Source organism: Streptopelia decaocto (assembly GCF_964273445.1).
Source record: "Streptopelia decaocto genome assembly, chromosome: 3".
Lineage (NCBI taxonomy): Eukaryota > Metazoa > Chordata > Aves > Columbiformes > Columbidae > Streptopelia > Streptopelia decaocto.
In genome coordinates, this window is record NC_138656.1 from 119,049,525 (window position 1) to 119,073,432 (window position 23,908).

Here is a 23,908-nt window from a genome sequence, read left to right on the forward strand (position 1 = left end):
ACAAGGGCTGTAATATGACCAAGAGATTTTGTTCCAGTCTATAGCAAATAGTTGTTCTACAGCATATAAAATGTAGACAGAATGTTCGCAGTTTCTGTGACTTGCCCTGCCTCCTGAAATCACGGTGAAGAAAATAACGACGTAACTAATTAATATGAGCTTGCTGTTACTAGTCCATTCCGTGTACATTAAACAGAACAGTCATAGGAAGAAGGATACCATGGAAGATTAGAGAAAGCTTAGTGCTGGCACAGAAGAAAGCTCAAAGAGAGATAAGCCACAGCACTAAACTTAGACTTTTGCGCTGTCCTTACAATGAGCAGCATCTAGAGGTCTCCTGTCCCCGCTCACCTGCCCCGGGTCACTAAAAACTGAATGCAGAAATAGAAAAGGTCCACAGAGGAGTGACAATGAATAGTATTAGAGGCAAGGGAAGACTCGCCATCTAAAAAGAGATAAGAGAATGCCTGTTTAGTTCAGAGAAGAGATAAATAAGCAGCATATTGATAGCAATATGTACGAGGAGTGATGACAGGAAGGTAAACAGAATGTTCTTTGTAATTATTTTTCATGAGACTCAGGAAAAAGGGACCTCCAACATTTTAAACACAGTTCAGCATATAAAATGAAACTAGGTATGTAATTAGTTCTCCCAAGTACCCTGAAGTCCTTAGCAGGATTTAGAAGGAATTACATATTTATGCGAATAATGAGAATGCCCACAGCTGCAATAGAGTGTGAGCAGCAGATGGAGGGAGGTTGTTCCTCCCCCTCTGCTCTGCCCTGGGGAGGCCCCATCTGCAGTTGTGGGTCCAGTGCTGGGCTCCCCAGGTGAAGAAGGACAAGGAATTACTGGAGAGAGTCCAGGGAGGGACACAAAGATGCTGAGGGGTCTGGAGCATCTTTGTGATGAGGAGACTGAGAGAGCTGGGGCTGTTGAGCTGGAGAAGAGAAGCTGAGAGGGATGTGATCAATGGATCAATATGTCAGGGTGGGTGTCAGAGGATGGACCAGACTCTGTTCAGTGGTGCCCAACGCCAGGGTGAGGGGCAACGGGCACAGACTGAAACACAGGAGGCTCCATGTGAACATGAGCGGAAACTTGTTTGCTGGGAGGTGCCAGAGCCTGGCCCAGGCTGCCCAGAGCGGGTGTGGAGTCTCCTGCTCTGAGACATTCAAACCCGCCTGGACCCACCTGTGTGATCTGCTCTGGTGACCCTGTGTGAGCAGCTGGGTTGGACTGGGGGATCTCCAGAGGTCCCTTCAACCCCAGCCAGGCTGGGACTCTGTTCACGGTGCTATTCAGACCTGCCATGTCACACTTGTGTTTTCCTAATAGGAACTCGGGTTGATTTGAGGATGTTTCTGTAGCTCCTCTCCTTATGCAATGTCCCAGCATCACTTCACATGCTGGGGACGGTCAAATGAAATCACTGCACGGGCAAGCAGGACAGCTGGATGTCACACACGTAATATTCGGGGGTACACTCTGACTATGGGGTCTGTGAGTAGGAGCCAGCAGATGTTCTTAAAAACAAATGAGAGGTTAAGAGGTAATCGGGTCTTACAGATCCTCCCACACATCGGTGCTACTGGAGCCAGTAAAAATGACATTAGCCTGCACAGTAAACAGCAGCTCTGAGTTTTTACATCCGCGCTGAAAGCACCTGGGCACTTCCAGAGAGAGTTTCAATCCCATTTGTACGACCAGTGCTTTGATGCTGCGAGAAGACAACGTTCTAACTCGGGGTGAGATCTCGCTTCTCACCTTCACGAGCAGGGAGACAGAACACAGAGGAAACCGGTCCTGCAGAAATGCCGGAGAGCATCTGGACTGGAAGAATTCCCATTCTCAAAACGTAGGGTTATTGCAGCAGCCAGTGCTGTTGCAGGTCAGACTGACAAGGCTCCTTTTGCAAATGTTGATTTCAATTATTGTGACCTTGGCAGGTACAAAAATTGTATCTGGAGTCTGCTGCAAGGAGCTGCCCCTCCCACACATCGCTCTTTTTATTATTAACAAATAATAAAGAGAACATAAAGATACAAAAAGCACCTGAGATCACTGAAAAAGAAAAATACCCTGTTAGGTGCTGGATCCTTCAGGAAAGCAGAGTCTGGCGAGCTCTCTGGACAGACAGCCCAGTGCTGTGTTTTACTGCATGCAAGCTGCCAAACAACTGGGATTTGCTTATGGCTGATTAGAATAGGAAGCTGGAATATTATGCATGTCTAAGAGGGAACAGTGCTTGATCTAATGCAAAAGAAGAAAGATACCGTGTAGCAAGCATAAAATGGCTGCTCTTGCATTTTATGAAGACATACAGCAATGACCCTGAGCCAAAGCATCTGAACTTGCAGACAATAAACCGATCCTGCCTGTGTCTAAATTGTCAAGTGAACTTTCCTCAATGCCTTTGCAAAGTGAACAGCAAAGATGCTGAAAAAACACTCCCTTCCTAACATCTCAAGGGATTGAATGAAGTTAAACCTCCCACTGCAAGTTGCTGACTAATAAACACCTTGTGACGGAATAGAAGAAGCTGGAAAATCATGTAAAGACATCACCTGATGTTTCCCTCTGCGTTAAGATCAAATATAACAGAGCCATCCGGACAGATTTGAGCTCATTTGCTCCTGAGAAACGCTACATAATTTCTTAGTGCTCAACCATTCCTAATTTAGAAAGTTTTTCCTAATTCCCAACACCAATCTTTGTAGGTAACCCAAGAGTTACAGGTATTTAGCATCTTGCTGATGGTCTCTGCGCTTTGGCTCGGTCTCCCCAGCAGGTCGTAGATATTTTACGGGTAAGAACAGCGAGTCGCCAAAAGGTTCAATGACACCTGAGGGTCACAGGGATGGCCGAGCCGAACTCTCAGCACTCCTCACCTCTTTGCAGCCTGCAAAACAAACCCAAGGAAGATGAGCAGCATCCCCGAGCCAAGCGGTGGACATCGTTATATTGATGAGAAACTGATGTTCTGTTCCTAACAATGTACAAGGCTAATGGAAGAGACCGAAAGACATTACTTCCTGCTCTGTTGTCAGCTTGAAAAGGGAGAAATGCAATGAATCCAAAACTTAAATCTCCTCCAAAGCCTTGCACAGGAAACTTAGATCCCCTATGGGGCCGGTATTAAGGTTCTGCTAGAAGACATAACTAAGAGTAATGGGATTAAATTAACTAAGAAAATTTCCTAACTGAATTTCAGGAGCTAATAGAGCTCTCATTTTCCCCAGGGAAGCCGTGGAAACCCCGGCGCTCAGGAGAGCTGCAGTAATAGCGCTTTCACAATCGGAAGAATTTCTAATAACGCATGTCAGGGCTGATATCGCTCAGGGCCAGAACCAAGCACAGGGCTCTGCCGGCCCGACCGCGGCACAAGGTGCTTCTTTCACAGAATCCCAGAACGTCAGGGGTTGGAAGGGACCTGGAAAGCTCATCCAGTGCAATCCCCCCATGGAGCAGGAACACCCAGATGAGGTTACACAGGAAGGTGTCCAGGCGGGTTGGAATGTCTGCACAGAAGGAGACTCCACAACCTCCCTGGGCAGCCTGGGCCAGGCTCTGCCACCCTCACCCAACAAGTTTCTTCTCAGATTTAAGTGGAACCTCCTGTGTTCCAGTTTGCACCCATTGCCCCTTGTCCTGTCACTGGTTGTCACCGAGAAGAGCCTGGCTCCATCCTCCTGACACTCCCCCTTTCCATACTGATCCCCAGGAATGAGTCCCCCCTCAGTCTCCCCTTGTCCAGCTCCAGAGCCCCAGCTCCCTCAGCCTTTCCTCCCACGGGAGATGCTCCACTCCCTCCAGCATCTTGGGGGCTGCGCTGGACTCTCTCCAGCAGTTCCCTGTCCTGCTGGAACTGAGGGGCCACAACTGGACACAAGATTCCAGGTGTGGTCTCCCCAGGGCAGAGTAGAGGGGCAGGAGAACCTCTCTGACCTACTGACCACCCCCTTCTAACCCACCCCAGGTACCATTGGCTTCCTGGCCACAAGGGCCCAGTGCTGGCTCATGGTCACCCTGCTGTCCCCAGGACCCCCAGGTCCCTTTCCCCTACACTGCTCTCTAACAGGTCATTATACTGGAATCTGGGGTTGTTCCTACCCGGATGCAATACTCAGGAGGGTGGGCGATGCTCAATCTTCTGTGGTGCGAAGGAAACACAGCAGGGATGGGAGACAACCTTCCTCATCAATTTGGGTCTGATTTAAAGGGGGAACAAGAATACAACCAGGTCAAATTACACAAAGAGTTTGACAGGGGTGATACAGCGAGATGTTCCTGCTGTTGGGCAAAAATCAAAGGACAAAGCACAACTGTCAGCACAGAATCATCGAATCACAGGATGGTTTGGGTTGAAGGGATATTCACAGCCCATCCAGTGCCAACCCTGCCAAGAGCAGGGACATCTCCACCAGCTCAGGCTGCTCATCCAGCCTGGCCTGGGATGTCTCCAGGGATGGGGCATTCAATTCAAACCAAGCAAAAACCACAAGAAGAGCGAGCGGATCACAAACACACCGCGAAAATTCTTTTTGTTCAACTCCCCCTTCCATGTTGTACATCCCAGGTCTGGCACCTCCTCATCGCACAGCAAGCTGAACCAACTCAATACAACGCAGGGGGGAGATAAAAAGGATTTGTTTTGTCCTGAACCGAGCAGAATTGGCTGGTATTTCAACCAGGGAAGCAGCACATCTGGCACAAGGCAGGAGCAGGGAAACGGAGGAGGAATCGAGAAGGGCGATGAGACAGGATAACACCTAAGGATGAGATGGTGACAAACTGTTAATTCAGCTCAGCTGTATCGCGAAACCATACCCTTGGTATCTTGAGAAATCTAAACCCATTTCTCTTATGAATAAAGTTGCCTTGGATCGCAAGGCCAAATGAAACACCTGACTCTGTTTTTCCATCTATGAAATGGGAATAATAGGTATCTATATCATCCAGTCTTATTTAATCTAAATACATCTTGGTTCGAAAGCACAGAAAAGTGTTAAAATAAAAAACCAGAGCCATAAACTCAAACCGAATAACCCCCAACCTGAAAGCAAAGTCCCTGTTGCCCAGACAAAGTGAAATACTTTCAACGGATGAATTATTCATTTTGTTTAGAGCAGAACTTACAGTTATTTTAATCTTTGGATAAAACATATACTTAAAAAACAACACGCAATCCCCCAGCCCAACATCTTCAGTGGAAGCGCCTTAAAACGGGTGTATTGTCATTGATTCTGCTGCCAATCTGGGGTGGTATTTTTGTCTGAAAAGGAAGATAAACCTCAACTCTAACATACGATTAGAGGAGAAGCACGCATCACTTACAAAAAAAAGATAGACAAGACAACACAGCTTCATTAAAATAGAAAAACCCCTAAGGGAATTTTCAGTTTCGTAGCTCTAATGAGAGGGGTTGAAAAGAAGTAGGAAAGCAGAGAAAAGGGAAAAAAACATCTGTGGGACAAGACGAAATGCAGAAGAACTGAACCAGAAACAGACTTTCAAGTTTAACCTCAGCTTTTCACAAAAAGGTCTGTTGTAGCTCCCAAAGGAGGGTAAAGCCACCCGCCGACAAACGCACGCAAAACTCAGCACATTTCGGGAGCTGGGGAAGGGAACGGGTCAAGGTGGATCCGGGGAGCGCGGCGGCGAGAAGGAGCTTGTGCTGCAGTCTGAACCACACCTAGTCCGCAGTTAAATATAGAGCTTCACCTTCTGCAACCACTGCTCCTCTTAACCTTCAGCGCATAAATATTCCGAGAGATACTTAAAAAGAGAGAGAGAGGGAGAAAGAGACCTGAATCTATTGTCCGAAATGTAAGCCTAGCGACTAACAAACTGCTCTGGGAGGGTTTCCAAAAAAGCAGTAAAGGCTGGAGAATTGAATTACAGAAACCGCAAGCAGCATTCTGGAAACCCAGTATAAACCAATTAGTTTCTTTAATACACATACCCTGTATACAGACACTTCTGTACATGAGACATTTAAGTATATGTGCTGGCCCTAACTCTAGTCTTAATTACATCAGGTTGGCAGCAATCTAATAATTAATTGCACTGGAATTTTGCTTGATTTAAATCTTTTAAAAAAGAGAAACTAGTCCTTCAACCCTCACCCTCTCATTTATGGGCCAAACCCTGACCGGTGCTGTGCATTTGAAGAGCTTGCTCTTGCAAGCAAATCTCTCTAATTTTTGCAATCAAGTTCAGGGTTTATTTTCTTGAAGAGCTCTCAGCTGCTTTGCCACAGCGACTTTCAGCGACTGCATCTCTTACCAAGTCAAAACCACGTACCACAATCAACTGATAGAGCAGCCCAAGACTTTGATCCTCGCCTCCAAAAAGTGTTTATACAGCTTCACAGCAGCGTTTCAGAAGTTTATAGGAAGAAGTAGCTCTGCATTCCCGACCCAGGAGTTGCCATTAAGGTCTAGAATCAACCCTCTTATCTTCGGGCATCGAATAAGACCACCAGAGTTACATCTAATAGCAGAAGGTTCCTCTCTTGCAGCCAGAAAGGTGCTTATAGTTGCATTAGTGGGATGGAATTGTCTCCTGGATCTCCGTTTCTCATGGCTGAATTGCTAGAAGCCTGGATGAACAAGCATTTTACGGACGTTCCCAAATAAGCAGCTCAAAGCAGGTGCCTAAACCCCCGCAGCAGCAGCACAAGGTGCTGCAGAACATACCAACGCAATGCAACTTGTGTTTAATTACGGAAAACACTGGATTAACTGAGTAAGATGGCTTCACTCACTGTCAAAAGGAAAAGCAAATGAGCAGATAAATGGCACCAGGACACACGTAATGTAAAGCAGCATTTTAGGGGGCCGAATTCCTCACCCTATGGCACCAAGTGAACCTGATGTGCAGGAGTCTGGTCACCTCTGCCCTGGCTGGTGATGCGAGTCACATCACAGACAAGCCTGGAAGTCTCTGGTGACTTGTATGTGACATTAGTTCCCTTCTTCCTATGGCTCCCAAAGGGGTATTTTCCTCCCACTCTTTCAAAAGTTGTCACATAAACCAGCTCCATCCCCACAGCTCAACTCGGCCTATTAAAAGCATAACAGTTAAACAACCGCATTTCCAACTTGCTTTATGGTGTAGTTTTATTGTCACACAAATAGTGTGACTTGCCACAGCTCGAGGTTACTGTGTTCTTGCCTCAAGTCAAAGCCCTTGGCCATATTCTCCAGCACCCACACAGAAGGCTGCGAAATTCAGTGCTAGCAGTGACCCAGCAAGAGCTTTGCAAACTGATATTAAAGCCAGGATTAAGGCAATGTGGCAGAACAGCAGAATAGGAAGAAAACCCCAGCAGCAAAGACCTTACAGAGCACAAAACACAGCAAACAAACCCCAGAATGACAAAGAAGAAAGAGAGTAACGACAAATTAGATCAAGTGATTATGCATCTGCATACACAACTGGATGATTTCCAACGTCAACACCAGCATGCTGCTTTCTGTACACAAAACTAAACCTCACATCTTTCTAACAGATACCAAACCCTTACAGGCTGGCTGACTCCTTGAGTGTCTCAGCAAAGCCCGGCTTTAGGAGGGAGCTGAAGGACCTGGCTTGTCTCAGCAAAGCCCGGCTTTAGGAGGGAGCTGAAGGACCTGGCTTTCTCTTTCTGCTCTGTGTTTCCACTATCATGATTCCAACAGCAAATAACAGCAGTTATCACGCTTTAGGCTAGACAGAAACCAAGAATGAAAAACATCCATGCCCAAAGTTCTAGTTGTACTTCGGAGTAACTAAATATTTCACTCCCCGGGGGTTAATAAGGAGATGGTACACAGAGCTGGAACATTTTTGTCATCATACACACTGCAATAAGGACAGTCACACGAGCATTTGAAAGCGTTAAAGATCCTACACTGCATGTTGTCCTGCCTGTGTGGAGGGGACGCTAGAAAAACACAGTCTATGTGCTGTCACGTTTCAGGACTTTGCATTAGCAGAACAGATTTCAAACATTTAGATTATTTCCTTTGGAGGTACATTCAGCCAAACCTGAAAACATCAGTGCTGTGCCAGGATAGATTATGGAAATAAACACTTAGATCCTGGTCTCAGCGCTGCAAAGGCCCCACGATGGCCTGTGGCCACACAGAAGTATGGATATGTCCATCTTGTGTGTAGAACACCTTGGGTCCTTGAGAGAACTTGGTATTTTGGTCTCAGTTTAGGGAAAAGGAGACACTCTCTGCTCCTAATCAGTTCCAAAGACCCTTGTGCGAACAAGAGGAGCATTACAGAAAGCAAAAGCACATCCCCAAAATCTGCTGGCCGCGGACTTAACGGAGTTGCAAAGCAGAGAGGAGTGTAGCACACACAGTCATCTGAGGTTCCTCAGAGAGAAGGAAACTCCTCCCAGCCATTTAGCCCTTAACAGAAACAAGCATTCATCCCCAAACTCCATTTGAGTTCCCTGGCCCTGTTCTATTATACAATATTATCCACAAAAGAGACATTACTGCAAGCAGAGGGGAAGGCAAAGCGCTCGGGTAGCCGTGCTCAGAGAGCGCTCCGTCTCCGCAGGACCCAAGAGCTGGGAGCTCTAATGATCCCCTGCCACTCTGCATATGTAGTTGAAAGATCCACTTTGCTCTGTGCTGTTCCCAGTTCACATAAAAGGGCCGTAAGAGCATTTTTGGACAAGGAATCTAGTGCTTGTTAGGCAAAGCTCTGCATCCTGAACGATTCATAGGGCTGCTGAAGTGCCAGTATAAGCTAGAAAATAACCCGGTGCATTATGAGGATAAATCAGTAAGCTGGGAGAGGAGAAATGTATAATGTAAAGAGCGTGCAGAGCCCCACAGCGACGGAGCCTGCGTGGGGCTGGATGGAAAGGATTCTGCAAAAGCAAAGGAAGAGCTGGACACCAATAGTGAAGTAAGAACAAGATGCCTTAGGGGCTACAAAAATATGAGATATTGTCCAGAGAAGTAGAACATCTTTTTAAACAACAAAAGGTGTGAAATAGCTCCTCCCATTGAGAATCAAACGATTACACTGTTATTAAGCTGCACGATGCCAACGCAAAATGAAGCTGGTGTTCAGCAGCGCAGGAAAAAGGATGTTTGTATTGGCTCTAAAATGCCCGTCGGTAAGCCCGAGGTGACGTACCTTTCCATCACAGCCAGGCACTCCTTCCGCCACGTGAACCGACTGCCTCGCCGTAGTCTGAAGGTCCCAGAGGTAGCTGTGACTGGGGGAGGCGTCTGTCTCCATTCTGGCTCTTCTATTGGGATAGGAGCGGGTCTCATGCTTAACGTAGCCCCTAAGAATGATAAATACTGTGTTTCCTAGTGGATTAAAAATCACGCCCGTTTTCTCTCTCCTGCTCGTGGGAAAAAAAGACAAGACAGGTGATGAAACCGTTCAAACTAAAAAGGTAAAGCGTTATCAAACAGAGACACCTTAAAGACACACAAGGCCCTCTCCAACCTCCAAGGTAGAGGTGAAATCTAAGGGAGATGTAATGGAGCTGATAGGAAAAGCTGTCCTGTCTTCAGCAAGAGGAAAAGGGTCGTACAGAACGGGTGATCTACGCTCCAGGATTTATTCAGGTTGCGCTTTTACCTCTTCTGCCACAAAACGAGAAACAGCAGGTTTCTATTTCTTTGTACAACAAAAAGCAAAATGTAAATTTATACCAAAGGGATTTTGATGTGTCTGAAGAGCTGAGTAAACACTTTGAAATAGCTCCACCGATAGAAACACACCCTGCGACCTGCGCAAACACGGGCTCCTGAGTGCCAGGTTGCCTGAAAAAGGCACTGAAAGCAGATTAACGCCACATCTTTCCTCTTCTGTCCCCCTTCTATGGATGTATTTCTCCTTTCAAGAGGCCTGAGCTGGAAAACATTAAGCAAGAGATAGCACTTGGTGCAAAGCCCTTTGAAACTTACCCCTGATTCTTTCCACAACAGCTTCTAAGTTAATAAATCAAGATCAATCAAGACCCACTGGGAGACTGATCTCTCCTATATTGCTTGGTTGAGGATGGGAACCTGGTATAGGACATTAGTAGGTAAAACGGGGTATGTTGTGAAGGGCGGCTTTGTGACCGGTGACTTTCTCTAGTGGGAAGAAATAGCAGTTCTTGTGTGCAAAAAGATTTCAAAAACCCAACCCAAACCAAAATCAAATCCAAACAGGTGGATGAAAAGATAAATCACCACCTATATCCCATATGCATAGTGAGCTATGGAATTCATGCCCTGAAGCAGCCTGGGGAGATGGAAGAGCCGCAGGCAGCTCTGTGCATGTGAGAACATGGAAAGAGGGGCTGAGACAGCAAATCCCTCCGAGTGCACAGACTTGCTCCAAATGGTTAGGATTTAATCATAAAAACACACTGCATTAGCAAAACAACACTGCTGCTTTAATTGAAAACAGAGGAAAAGGGTTAGGGGAACTTAGGGTTTGACCACTAAACGAATTCCTAGAGTTAAAAGGCAAGAAATTGGCTATTTATGCATTTGGCTGCGTTCCTCTCTAGAACTGCACGATGAGTATTTTCCTCCTGCCAGGGGTTTGTTTCTGAGCCCAGAACCACCTAAAACCTTCACCCAGGAGAAGTGTGTAGGAACTGACACCCACAATCTCCGCCTTGCACGCACAACGGGTGGCGAATCGCACTAATTCCCAGCTACCCAGACTCCTAAATTCTATTGACACATGAACTACTTCCTATACTGCCAGTTTATTGGGAGGGCATTTCCAGGAAAATTCCTCATCTATTCCTTTTAGTATTTGCACAGGTTGTGGGTTTGGGTCAGCACTGGGTCGCTAGGCTTTAAATATATACAAAAACTGAAAAAGCAGAGGAGAATAGGATAAGAAATCAGCTTTTTCTGCATGGTCTTAGCAATATACTTCCCCTATCTGGGGACTTCTTTTCACAGGGAGAGTATAGGAATATCAGTGATGCCCAACATCAAGGTGAGAGATGCAAAATACTTCTATTTTTCAGACAAAGGTTGGGAAAAAAAGGGCATTTAAAGCATAAATTTTCTCCTGCTACTGATACGTTCACTTACTGAATAGAAGATATTTCTCTTTTCTATGGGGTAACATCAATATCAGCCGCAGATAAGAGAAGTATGCTGAGAATTACAAGCAAGTGCCCACCTCTGTTTTGCACACACATAAAGATGGAAACATCTGAATGCACAGAGAGGCACAAAACGTGCTCGGATTTATCAGACAGTGGCAAAAGTGGTGGAATATACACTATTGTCACATTCGATAAGGCAACTATGGAGATTTTCTTCATCCCCCTCAATTAAGTGAGCACTTTGGGGTCCTGTTTATTCTGCTGTTCCAAAGCTCCACTGCAATGTTCACCCAGCTCCTCTGCTTTACAACTTCATACGTTACATCCCAAGTTACCAGGTCAGGTTCTTTTTACAAACCTCTCAAACAGCTTTTACGAACTGAAACTTCTCTCTTGAGCAGAACGCAGTACGAGATTTTCATCTTGGTATATGCATCAAAAAGCAAGAGATCTGGGAGGGGTGGAGAGGTGAACTCTGTGGGAAGAACTCCTTTTGCAGAGCAAAATCAAAAGTGAGATCTCTCCCAACCTGCCAGCGCTGAGGATCTTTTGCACCAGTGTTTTCTTTGTGCAAGGCAGCATTCTCTCAAACGCTGGGGATGCTGCAGGTGGGTTTTGGGGAGAGGAGGTAAGAACGGTGCTGGAATGCAGCTCCAAACTCAGAATTCCCCATGGAAAGAGCTCTCAGCACATCCCAGACACCACCCTGAAGAAAGAGCGCTGCTCCAAAAGGCGTCACATTGCTGCTCCTCATCACACGTCTCGGCCAGGGGGGTGCACAGAGGAGCCTCAGGCCACCTCTTCACTCTGAGAAACCATCTACCGCCAAGCCTTTGCAGCAAGTACGGATATGATATTGATAAGAACAGATGTCACACTGTATTTTTAGCCAGCCTGACCCCAGATCACATCATTGTCCTGGTTTTGTTAAAAGCAAGCTTCTCTTTCAGTGAATGTGCCTGTCAGCTAAAGCTTTCAGATTAGCTGCATTTTCCTGGAGAACCAGATCCATGTTCTGGTGAACACAGCAATGGAATGCGAGGTCATTGATAAGCATGGATGCACATCTCGCCAGAGGGGCAACGACAAACAGGTGACCAAAAACTGACCAACGGAGTATAACATCCCATTCACGTGATAATTCATATAAAAGTGGGAGATCAGAAGGATCTCGTCCCTTTTCCTCATGGCGACATTAGGAGAGGACCTTGCGAGTCATCCCTGCGAACTGAGGCCAGTGACAGACTGAATCCAGTTCCACTGGCTGCAGAGTCCAGTCCAGGACTTCGGGTGCCAGAGCAGTTGCCGGGACTTTCCAGATTGGTTTTGTATATTTTGTATTATTTTCTCTATTTTATCAGTAGCATTAGTAAAACATGTTTAATTTTCCCAAGTCTCTTCTCTCTGTCCTTCTTTCCCTCCTGATCGCCTGTCCTGAGTGGGAAGGGGGAGAGGGGGTTAACAATACATCTACCACGGGTTTATTGTCACCCCGCAATCAAACCCTTGACAACCAGAACCACCTTCCAGTGAGCACAGAGCCGGGCTGGGTTTGGATCAGCAGCAGCTCCCTCCAGAGCTCACTGCTCGGATGGGAAGGACCAGAGCGGGGACGATTTTCTCTGTAAACCAGTAAATCACCAACAATCCATTTCCAGGGCAAATCTCACGGGAGATCCAGCCCCTGAGTTTTTCTTCTTTTTTTTTGTAGGCTTTTCTTTTACAGCTAAACAAGAGCTGCTATGGGAATAACACAAGAGATGCTACATCTTGATAATAACTATCTTTCTTTTTCCCTTTTGTTCAAGGAGAAGAGCACACGGTTTTCTCCAAGGTGACCACAGCTGCCTTTCTATTACAAAAGCCCAGCAGAAATGAATATCCAGCCAAAATGGAATCAGTCTGTGTTCATCTGTAGCTTCAACACGTCATTTCTAGGTGCCGGCTTCAGTTTGCAGCGCACAGAGGCAATAGACACGCTGAAGTTATTCCATAACAGACCTTCCACGTTGCCTGTCAAACTAATCAGGCTAACAATTACCAATGTAAAATGAAATAGGGAATTATGTATTTAAAACTACTGGGCTCCGAAAACAATAATCAGAACATTCTAGGACTCTGTGCACTTCCAAACTCAACTGTTTGAGTTCTGAAACACAGACTGTTTGTCTGCTGTCAAAATGCTCTCAGTCCTCCACAAAACACAAGAGGTGCGATGCCTGTCTGATAAAAGGCCGAGCTAAATGAAAAGCATCCCTATTAATTGGATTAAAGACCCTTAACACACTAGCATTTAGCACTGATTTTTTCCCTTCAATACAAAACTGCCTTTCACCCTAATTGGCAAGAGTTTCCAGAAAAAAATAGTTGCTAGTGCACTGGAATTCGCAGCGTTGCTATTAATCCCACATCGCTCCTACCAGGAAAACGTTGATCAAGAAAATTTGAGCAAGACTATTGCATACAGTAGAAAAAGCGTGGTTATTTTCCTGATCCTGACTCGAGTCTCTTTTGCAATGTTCCAGTTTGCTGGGTACCCAGCGCCAAAGACAGGAGGAAACTGCCCCTGCAAACCAGCAATCGAACCCAAGCAAACACCAAACAGCGTATTCGAGAGGTCAAAACACGCTGGTAAATAATAAATGTGATGGAATTGCTGAGTCCTTCTGTACAGGAGCAACATCTCGCGACATCTCAACAGCAGCGATGTCTCAAAATTGCCACGACGTGAAGTTCTTTTGTTGTCAGGTGTAGGGCTGCCTGGGGATGACTTAAAGCATCATATAGCAGCGTTATACTTTTGAAAAAATAAAGAAAAATAAAATATCTTTTGATGTATTTATAAGTCATCTTCTGTCCCCTATATTATTAGAAACTCCTGGCTGGGTGCAATATATGAAACAGCAAAAGCCATTCCCTGCTGGGAGGAACCAACAGGCAAGTCCTGCACAGGGAAATGGTCTCATCTTTAAGTAGGAGATGGGAAAGGGAGGTACAAATGTGAAATAATTCCCTAAGAGTCATCCAGAAAACCGGCAGAGCCAGAGAGGGACTCCAGGTCTACCAAGGGATCTCCAGTCCTGCCTCGCTAAACAACTATTCCTCATTCACAGCTCATAAACTGATTATATCTGGTGCCCTAGTCCTTCAGATTGTTTTCGTTTTAAGTTTCCTTCCCATTACTAAACAAATTCAGCCAGAAAATGGACTTAGGCTGAAGATCCAGTTTCCCAAAATAAGGAATTTGAAGAAATGGGGGGAATAAAAGCCTCCAAAGGTCTCACTTGGCCCATGGGTAACGCCAACGTGTAGGTGCTTCTGCACACAGGGACCTGGTGCCATCACCCAAAGAAGAACGGAGATTCTATTCCCAGGAGGTGGAACTGGAAAAGATGGAGTATAAAAGAATAGAAAGCCAACTATCACTTCCCAGGAATTGACTAGCAAAAACACATGCCAGTCATTTAATGTCTTAAATTTGAAGGAGAACGATCTTCTTTGTGAACGTGGCAGGAGTTTGCTACAGGCAAACTGGGCACAAACTGGGGAGCCAAATCAATCTACTGCTGACCTGAATTGTCCACAACTTCCCTGGTTGTAAAATGTCTTCATCTATGAAAAGGGAGCCCTTACCCACTAGGATATATAAATAATGATAGTTAGGAGATCGTTATCATTCAATGTTTGAATAAGAAGGGAGATAAACATAAACTCTTCATTTTCCGAATCCAAGAACAACCAGTCTAGTCTACTAATCACAGGATACTGTAAGCAGTTTCCAAAACTTTGGCTCCAAATTGATTTTATAACTGTAATTTAAATCCAGGGTTCTTTGGTTTATACCTTCTTTAATACACCGTATGCACTTGCACATGTGTGTGTTTGTTATCACTCGGCTGGCCAGCCTGACCTACAATATAGTAGATGGCAATAACTCGAAGTAGTGGATTATCCTACAATAAATAAATAAATACAACCACATTTTCCTCAAGTAGGTTTTTCCAACAGCTCCAGGAAAACAGAGGGTTCTCCTCCTTGCCTCAGTCTCGAAAAAGAAACCGAATATTATTTGGTTCTAAAGGGAATTTAAGCGCATCCAAATAGTCGCTTGGCATAGGCAGAGGAGCCGTTCTACCTTTTGTCTTGGAAATACCGTACAAAATCTCTTACTTGGAAAAGGTTGTTTTCAAACAACCACTTTTCAAGACATTTTTCCATCTGTGTATTAAGAAAAGCGAACAAGAGCTCGGCAAGAGAACGCATTGGAAAAGCAGAGGTTCATGTCGGTTCATTTCCAGTTCGGCCACAACCTTCAGCGGGCAAGTTCTTCCCTCCTTAGACTCTTCTCAAGATCGAAAGGACAAACACCATGCGAGCTTGTGGACATGGGGAAAGGTTAAGACGAAGAAGTCAAGAGTTTAGTGCTAAGTTTGACAAGGCTTCTCTTAGCCCAGAACACTATTTCTTAAACAACTCCAAACGACATTGGCAAGAAAAGATGGAGTTTGCATTGTCAGGAGAGGCTTTGGGGCTTTTTGTTTGGCAAAATACACCTTCCAAATATAACCTCTCTTCACTGTTTTGGAGGCAACACGTTCCATCAAAGGGAAACGGCTGAGTGTTAGTTCATAGGGTGCGACACACGTGGCTTTCAAAGCAGCCGCCACCGAATGGCTGTAGCTTTGCTGATCCTCGGTGTCACAATTGCAGCCACCGCAAAAGTCAAGGCTTAACAGAAAGGACGGGCTTAGGTGTCACTTTGAACCCCCCCGGCTTGAAGCTCAAGTGTTCTCAGGCCAACTGGCAGCTTGATTTTCAGCTTATACACAAAGCAGGAGTTTCGAGGATCTCTTTTCCAGTGGAATTTTTCATAATAAAATTCTGGATATTAAAGCCAAGTTCACATTAGAGAGCATGAGGCTTAAATTCCTTAAAACAATTACACAGTTAATTTAATTGTGCCGTTGTTTAAAGGAAATGAAACATAAATATTTTTATCTTTACAATAAAACCGCTAAAGGGAACAAAAAGAACTGTGGTCAAACACAATCTATGGAGGAGCATAATGCAAGGAAATTAATTGAACTGTGATTCTGAAGATTGCTGGTTAGTTAAAGATAATGAGGAGCTTTACTTCTCTTTTTCTCTTTCAGATCTATTTTGAGATTTGGAGAAGCAGGTGGGATTTGAGAGACACATCTTCAACTTTTCAACATCCCATCCCTGAGCTCGAGATCCAACCGCAAACCTTCTGAAGTTATCCCAAAGTTCCTCTCTGCCCAAATGTGTGGTTTTTCTTCACTACTTTATATTATGCAGCCAATATTAATGATTTCTATCTGTTCATTCTTAAGAGCTTTGGTATATATTTCATGTTAGCAGGCTACAACTTTATGGATTGTTCTGGTCGGAGGGAACACCTCTTCAGTACGCCAGCCCAAGAACTGAACGATCAGTGCTAATAAACAGGGACAAAGGCTTCTTTTCCGTAAATAACACAGCAGGAGATGTTTAGGCTGTATTTGTTTACCAGGATTTGTCTTCTCGAGCTGGTACCATCTGTAAAATGCCCTTTTCTTTTGTTCGCTCAGGTCCGACCCCTGCTGCAGCAGCCAATGGGAGATCCGGCTCTGGCTGATACCTGCGAAAATATATAAAAAAAAGCAAAAAAAGAGGAAAAAAGTCATCCTTTTAAAAACATTTCAAAGTGGTTTACATACTGATAAAAGGTGTTGACTTGCAAAGCCTACGAACTCACTGTTTCAATCACAGAAAAAGCAGAGAGTTCAAGCTCCCCCCATCATTAACTTCTTTAATTTCTCCCTGTTGTTATTTTCAGCCTTATTCAAGGTACCTCCTGGAAGCTGCACAACCAATCTGGGCACAAACTGGGAAGCCAAATCCATCTACTGCTGACCTGAACTGTCCACAACTTCCCTAGTTGTAAAATGTCTTCATCTGTGAAAAGGGAACAAGTCACTTACCCACTATGATATATAAATAATGATAGTCAGGAGATCGTTATCATTCAATGTTTGGATAAGAAAGGAGATAAACACAGAAATAGTTTATGTGATGTAGATCAAATGGGCCCAGGAATGGAGCAAGTCAACTATCGGCAGCTATAACAGCCAGAAAATACTAATGAAAAAGAAAGGGAAGGATTCAAGCTCTGGGTGTCCAGGCAAGATCAGGGACAAGAGTTCCAGATGTTTTAAAACAAGACTTCTAAGAAAAGAGAGAGAAAAATCCCCTAGAAGTTAATGTAGTTATCTCCAAAGCATGGCATTGAATGAAGGATCAATGCAGAACGGGAAAAGAAGTGATCAGAAGGAGAAAAAACAAAGCGAGAGGTTTAAAAGTGCACTAAGAGGTGAACTGCAGGTTCATTTGGAATGATCAATAAATAAGGGTTTGATGACTCACTGAAGCAGCACTCCCTGTGTTTTCCACGAGGTTCTTCAGCTACCAGAAGGGGTTAAGGACACTGAAACTCCAGTTTTTGGAGGTGCTGCAGTACCAATATACGGCTCAGCACCCCCTGTGCCACCATGAGGTTCCTCAGCTACCAGAAGGGGTTAAGGACATTGAAAGTCCAGTTTTCGGAGGTGCTGCAGCACCAATATACCACTCGGCACCCTGTGTGCCACCACCTGCTTGGGGATCATATCCAGGCAGCTAAAACCCCGCTTTTCACACAAAAACCCAACTACCTCTCCCCTTCTGAGATGCATCAAGCTTCTGGAAGATCTCATAGTCATATTTAGCTCATGAAAAACAACTCCCTGTAGTTTTACCACTTCTAATACGGAGGTTTTACTATGCCTTATTTTTGCACATTGCACACTGTAGGTACTTAACTTTAGAATGATTAAACTTGACTCACAGGCATCATATTCAGTGCGTTTATTCCAAATATATATTTTTAAATCACATGGTTTATGCTCTCAACCGCTCTTCCTTATACAGAATTCCAGAGCCTATGAAGTTCTAATTGTCCTGGGGAAAAGGGAGAGGTGTGTTTTGTTTCGAGAACAGAAGTTTATTGCCATTCAGCAAAGCTCTGCCCACAAAATATATCCTGGTTTGGTTTTGTTCCCCATACACTGAATTATCTTCTTAACACCTATTCCCAGCAACTGGTTTTGCCCCACGGCTGCAAGAATTGAGAACCAGCCGGGGCAGGCGGGAGTTCACAATCCCCAGGGCTCAAATCAGGATATATAATGGAGTTTATACTACGAGGGAAGTGGAATTATTCAACCAAACACAAACCTTGGATCCTGCCAAGTTTACATCCAGTAACTGTGGGAGCGTACAAGTTGATACTAAAAGAAGTCAGTCGAAGTTGATAAAACTCTCCAGCCCAAAACACGGCTTCAATCTGTTGAAATCATTCAATCTTGATGACTGTCAGTGAAACGGCCAAGTTTTGCAGCTCTTCACCTACTATTATTATTTATAAAAGCCATTTTTTTACAGTCCCGTGGAACACGAATGTTTGTGTCTCGCTCCTATTAATCAATGGGCAACAGCATCATTAATTTACTTACTTACTCCTGTCCACTTACTGCAGTGAATTAGTGTTTGTCGAGTGTTTGGATAACAACGTAAGATATAAACGCAAAGCATTATTAGATTAAAGAAACTATAAATAGAGATTGAGCATCTTCCACAAGATCAGCAGGGTGGAAAAGCCAAATGGTGCGTGATGTGGCGTCCAGCGGTGCAGATGTTCCCCACCCCAGACAAAGCAAAGAGCAGGAGCCAAAAGGTGCCTTTACAGAAGACCCTTTACATCCCATTTCCTATCACCTTTTCCTGTTTTATCTTCTCATTTCAGAGCTCTGTGGTAAGAGCCCAGCTTCTTAAAGGTTTCTTCTACCTAAACTTCTCCTCTTTTTAAGTTATAAAATGTTTTTCATGCAGAGCCCCCAAAACTGTACATTCCAAACTGTATATTGATTCAAGCTCCCAGCAGCAGAACTGATCCAGGATCTCCCAAATCCCAGCACAGCGTCTTAAATCCCAAACTTCGCTCCCTTCCATCAAAAAAGCCCCAAATTGTCACGTCAGAGGTTTCTGCATCTCCTGTGGGTTTTACACCACTGAGTCACAGGGACAGGGCGCAGCACCAGTCCCATCCTGTCACGCTGTCGGTAATCACGCTGCTTTAGGAAATTGCACTGGCAGGAAAATACACAGAAAGAAATCATCCTGCTGCCAGAAGCAGATTAGTAAGTTCTCTGGAGTACTGAAAATCCAGCTGTCTTGAGGAAATTCACTCTCCAACCGAATCGTGGACCTCAAGGAAGGCTCAGCATCGGGACACCAACATGTAATGAGTACAAGTGGTTTCCTCACAGAAAATATGGTAAAAAAGGTGATGGCAACGGATTACGGCAATTCAAACATTGACTTCTTGTGGCACATGTCACTCCTTCCCATTGCAGGTTATGCTTTGTAACTCTAAACGCAATGGAGACGACGGCACATTCTTCTGACCAGCCCCACTCTCTCCTACAGAAATTATTTGGGGAAAACGTTTCCCTTTCAAATACATAAAGGAAACAGCAAAATGCAGCATCAAGAGAAGGGAACTGGTATCTGCGGCGCAAATCTGCTCACAGCCCTCAAAACCGCTGCTCGGCACGTCTTTGGTAACTGGGTTTCACCTTCACAGGTTTGCTCAGCGACTCTATTTTGCATTTCTTTAATGTCTCTTTCAGGATGAGTTTAGAAGCACCTGGAATGCGTCAGATTTGGAGAAGAAAGCAACCGACGGTTTTAATTCTTCAGTTTGTAAGCAAAGCCCTAGTTTGAGATACGACACGCTTGCAAAGGACAGCTATCAATTTAGGAGATTAGCAAAGCTTGTTTACAGACAACCTGCGAAGATCAAAATCACAGAAAAACAAACCTTTCCCTGCGTTGGCATGAGTACTTAATAAAAAAAAGGAAGGAAAAAGATTTTCAAACCCTGTTTTCTTGCCATTTCAGATCATCTGTAATTCAGTAATTCTCTGAATTCTCATCACAGTGGAACTAGTTAATTTGGCATGTGGGCAGCATCGCTGTGCGTAGGTTTGGAACCTTAAGGAATTTGATTTCTGTTACAGAACTACAGAATCCCAGAATGTCAGGGGTTGGAAGGGCCCTGGAAAGCTCATCCAGTGCAATCCCCCCATGGAGCAGGAACACCCAGATGAGGTTACACAGGAAGGTGTCCAGGGGGTTGGAATGTCTGCAGAGAAGGAGACTCCACAACCCCCCTGGGCAGCCTGGGCCAGGCTCTGCCACCCTCACCCCAACAAGTTGCTTCTCTTATTTAAAAGGAACCTCCTGTGTTCCAGTATGAACCCATTACCCCTTGTCCTACCATTGGTCGTCACCCAGAAGAGCCTGGCTCCATCCTCCTGACACTCCCCCTTTCCATATTGATCCCCAGGAATGAGTCACCCCTCAGTCTCCTCTTGTCCAGCTCCAGAGCCCCAGCTCCCTCAGCCTTTCCTCCCACGGGAGATGCTCCACTCCCTTCAGCATCTTGGTGGCTGCGCTGGACTCTCTCCAGCAGTTCCCTGTCCTGCTGGAACTGAGGGGCCACAACTGGACACAAGATTCCAGGTGTGGTCTCCCCAGGGCAGAGCAGAGGGGCAGGAGAACCTCTCTGACCTACTGACCACCCCCTTCTAACCCACCCCAGGTACCATTGGCTTCCTGGCCACAAGGGCCCAGTGCTGGCTCATGGTCACCCTGCTGTCCCCAGGACCCCCAGGTCCCTTTCCCCTACACTGCTCTCCAACAGGTCATTCCCCAACTTACACTGGAACCTGGGGTTGTTCCTGCCCAGATTCAAGACTCTACACTTGCCCTTGTTCTATTTCATTAAATTTTTCCCTGCCCAGCTCTCCAGCCTGTCCAGGTCACTTCCAGCAGTGCTTTAGGGCTGCCCTCCACCATGTTATATGCTGGGTGTATTTAGCAGAATATAAAGCTAAGTCCTGAAGATTCATTAAGACAGAAACAGTAGGACAGGCCTGAATTATACAAGTAGAATAATTGGGAATGGTAGTAGAACCGCACACTGCAAAGCTCTATTTTTAATGTGTTTTTAGAAACAAAAATGCGCTTTGCATTTTATTGTTGCCTTTTTTTTAATGGTGGTTTGGTTTTTATGGTATGAGTCTAAGAACTGAAAAGTGTGAACTCAAATTCCTGCTCTGCCACAAACTATGGCCACTTCGACCTCTGTTCCTTTACTGTCTAAGTGTAAAGAATGGCAAAGGTAAGATTTCCAAACCTTGCAGAGATATCATCCCTCCAAACATTTAGCATCCCTCCGTCTAGATTTGCAAGCTCAGAGACAGCATCTCCTAATAAGTTTACATTTATCGCTTTATCCTTCGCCTTCTGACCAGATCTTACTTGCTATCCAGGCGCAATTCTGCTGGCAATTCAAGCAAATTGCAGCACAGGACTTGAAATTCTTGTGGAGAAAGCTTGGGCGCCTCACCTGCGACATGTAGGGCTAAATACCCACCCCGGAGCAAGCTGCAGTTGTGTTAAAAGGAGCTTCAAATAACAAGATAGGAAATTCAGCAGGAACTATTATTAGCTCCTGTTTATACTGTCATTTTTCTTATCAGTGGGAGATTATTTATACAGAGCCCAACCCAAGTGCTTCTTGTTTATCTTATTACAGACACCATTTAAAAAGTTTCTATAAAAAGCAGCTCCTGTATTTAGGCCCAGCACTAATAAGTGGTGTGGTTTTTGCTTCTTATCAATCGTTCCTCTGTTTTCAAGTCACCATTTAATACTATTTTCCAACCTGCCCCCTCCTCTCAGTACACAAGGCAGCCCCATAGAAGGTCTTCAAGGTTTAATTTTCCCTGTCAGATTGATTATCTAAATAACTTGTAAAGTTTCTGGTAATTTTATAAAGACTAAAAGAGCCTGAAAAATGGTTCTACTGCAACAGCTGGGTTTGACTTTCAGTTCCGTTCTCTCCATCGCAGGAAAAAACCAAAAGGAAAAGCCATTTATTGTTGCTGTTTGTAAATCTGAGCCTGCTCAGTGTGCTCTGAAGCTGATGTCAGAAGGTGTATTTAATAAGTATATCACAATATTAGAATTAAGATGAGAAAAAGGAGAAAGGTATTTCCAAATGAAATCTTAAGTGGCTTGAAGAATTAGCGAAATAAGGTAAAACAGAAGTTTCGAGGTGCAGAAGTTGCAGTGGAGGTTCCTGAACCAAGGACAGAACGTGACAAGACACAGAACGGTGACAAATAGTTATAAGCGCAGGGGAAACTTTACACTTGGATGAGCTAATCCATGACCTGCAATTTGAAGGCATGAGAATACTAAAGTTCATCACTTGGGTGTCCAGTTTGGCCAACTTCGAACCCGGCTGCAGTTGAAGAAGCGAAGTGTTCAGTTCCTGCTAAAGGTCTAATATCCCTCTGTTCAGTCCTTTCCCATCTCCGTGCCATTCTCCCCTCCCAGCGCTACTCTAAAAAATGGTGTGTGTAAAGAAATTGGTGGAGATTGAAAGGAGAAAGTTCAAAGCATGGGCGGCCAAGCCAAACAACTCTCCTTCTGGGCAGAGCCAGCCAGCCGTTTTTCATCTCATCTCATTTCTTTCTTGCCTCTCTCCACAGGGCAGAAGAGATGAATGCTAAAAGCCAAGGCCACTCCATTCTGCATTTCTTTATTATTAAATATTTATATATATTACATATCACATATTTATTATGTCTATTACATATTTATTTATTATTATTATACTCATGTATTATTATATGTTTGCATCACAGCAAAGGGTGATGGAGGATGCAAACACACCAGTCTCTGTGGGTGCTGGTCTGTTCTTGCAGAATTGCCCCTTTCCCAGCAAGAACAGGGTCCCATCTCCATGTGCAATATAATAAAGAGGATCCTGAGATATGGACCACCGGAGGCTGGAAAAGCATCACTTCACCCTATGGTCCTCCCTACACCATCTGCTACTTTGGATGTTATTTATGTGTTTTTCCTCTTGTTCACTGAATGATTTACTGAACAGCTTGACCAACAAGGCTTAAGTTTGTAAATACTGAGATGACACTGTTTGGGATCATATATTCTGCGAAGCATTACCTCTATCTATAAAAACCACTTGCTTAATGAAGCAGAAGTGGTTTCCAGGCCTTCCCTGGGAGCGTGTCTCACAGCTGAATGGGATGTTGGATACATGTGAAGAACACACAAGTCAAGCAGCACTCATCAGGCCTAAGAACTCTGGAAGTGAGAGCCCTGGGACACGTTTTCTGCTCCGGGTCTCTGTCGCCAGCTGTTTTCAGTCACTCTTCACCATCCCGTGCTTTTGAAAGGGAGCTGATGTTCCTCTCTGGTAGTGCTGAGCACACTCTTTAATCTGCTCCTCAAACATCTCTATTCCTTTCAGATAAGCCATAACTACGTACTTACCAGTGGTACAAAAGTACTACACATCTGCACACTTATATATACAAACGAATCAGCTCTTGTAGACCTTCCCACCAAGCATATGGAGGATGACACAGTTGAGATGCAAAGGGCAATGGGAGGAAGAGATCGGTGCGGCACTTCTCTGCTGGAGAAGCTGCCTCATGTGCAAAATACCACCTTCTTTTCTCATTTGAAAGGTCCATGGAAACACTACTGGGTCAGCTGCAAAAGGACACAGCCATTTAACCTTTAGTTCTCCCTTGTTTCCCACTGATTTGGCTTGAAAACAAGATAATAACAGTACCATTAGTTCAGTCTGTCCCACCGAGAGGCTAGAAAGAGACATGGAG

The 23,908-nt window shown here is 44.7% G+C and overlaps 1 protein-coding gene across 16 annotated transcripts in view; it reads right to left on the reverse strand.

The window, feature by feature from the left end:
• The window catches only part of HMBOX1 (homeobox containing 1), a 136,957-nt gene that overhangs the window by 39,333 nt on the left and 73,716 nt on the right, over positions 1-23,908 (reverse strand). For all 16 annotated transcript variants that reach the window (XR_014183524.1, XM_082047562.1, XM_082047553.1 and 13 more), the window contains 2 exons: positions 16,618-16,728; positions 9,152-9,305 (listed from right to left, as the gene is read on the reverse strand). Coding sequence is in view for 15 of the 16 variants with exons in the window: in XM_082047562.1 (XP_081903688.1) it covers positions 9,152-9,305; positions 16,618-16,728 (265 nt within the window). In the remaining variant the exon portion in view is untranslated. The remainder of the gene's footprint in view (positions 1-9,151; positions 9,306-16,617; positions 16,729-23,908) is intronic.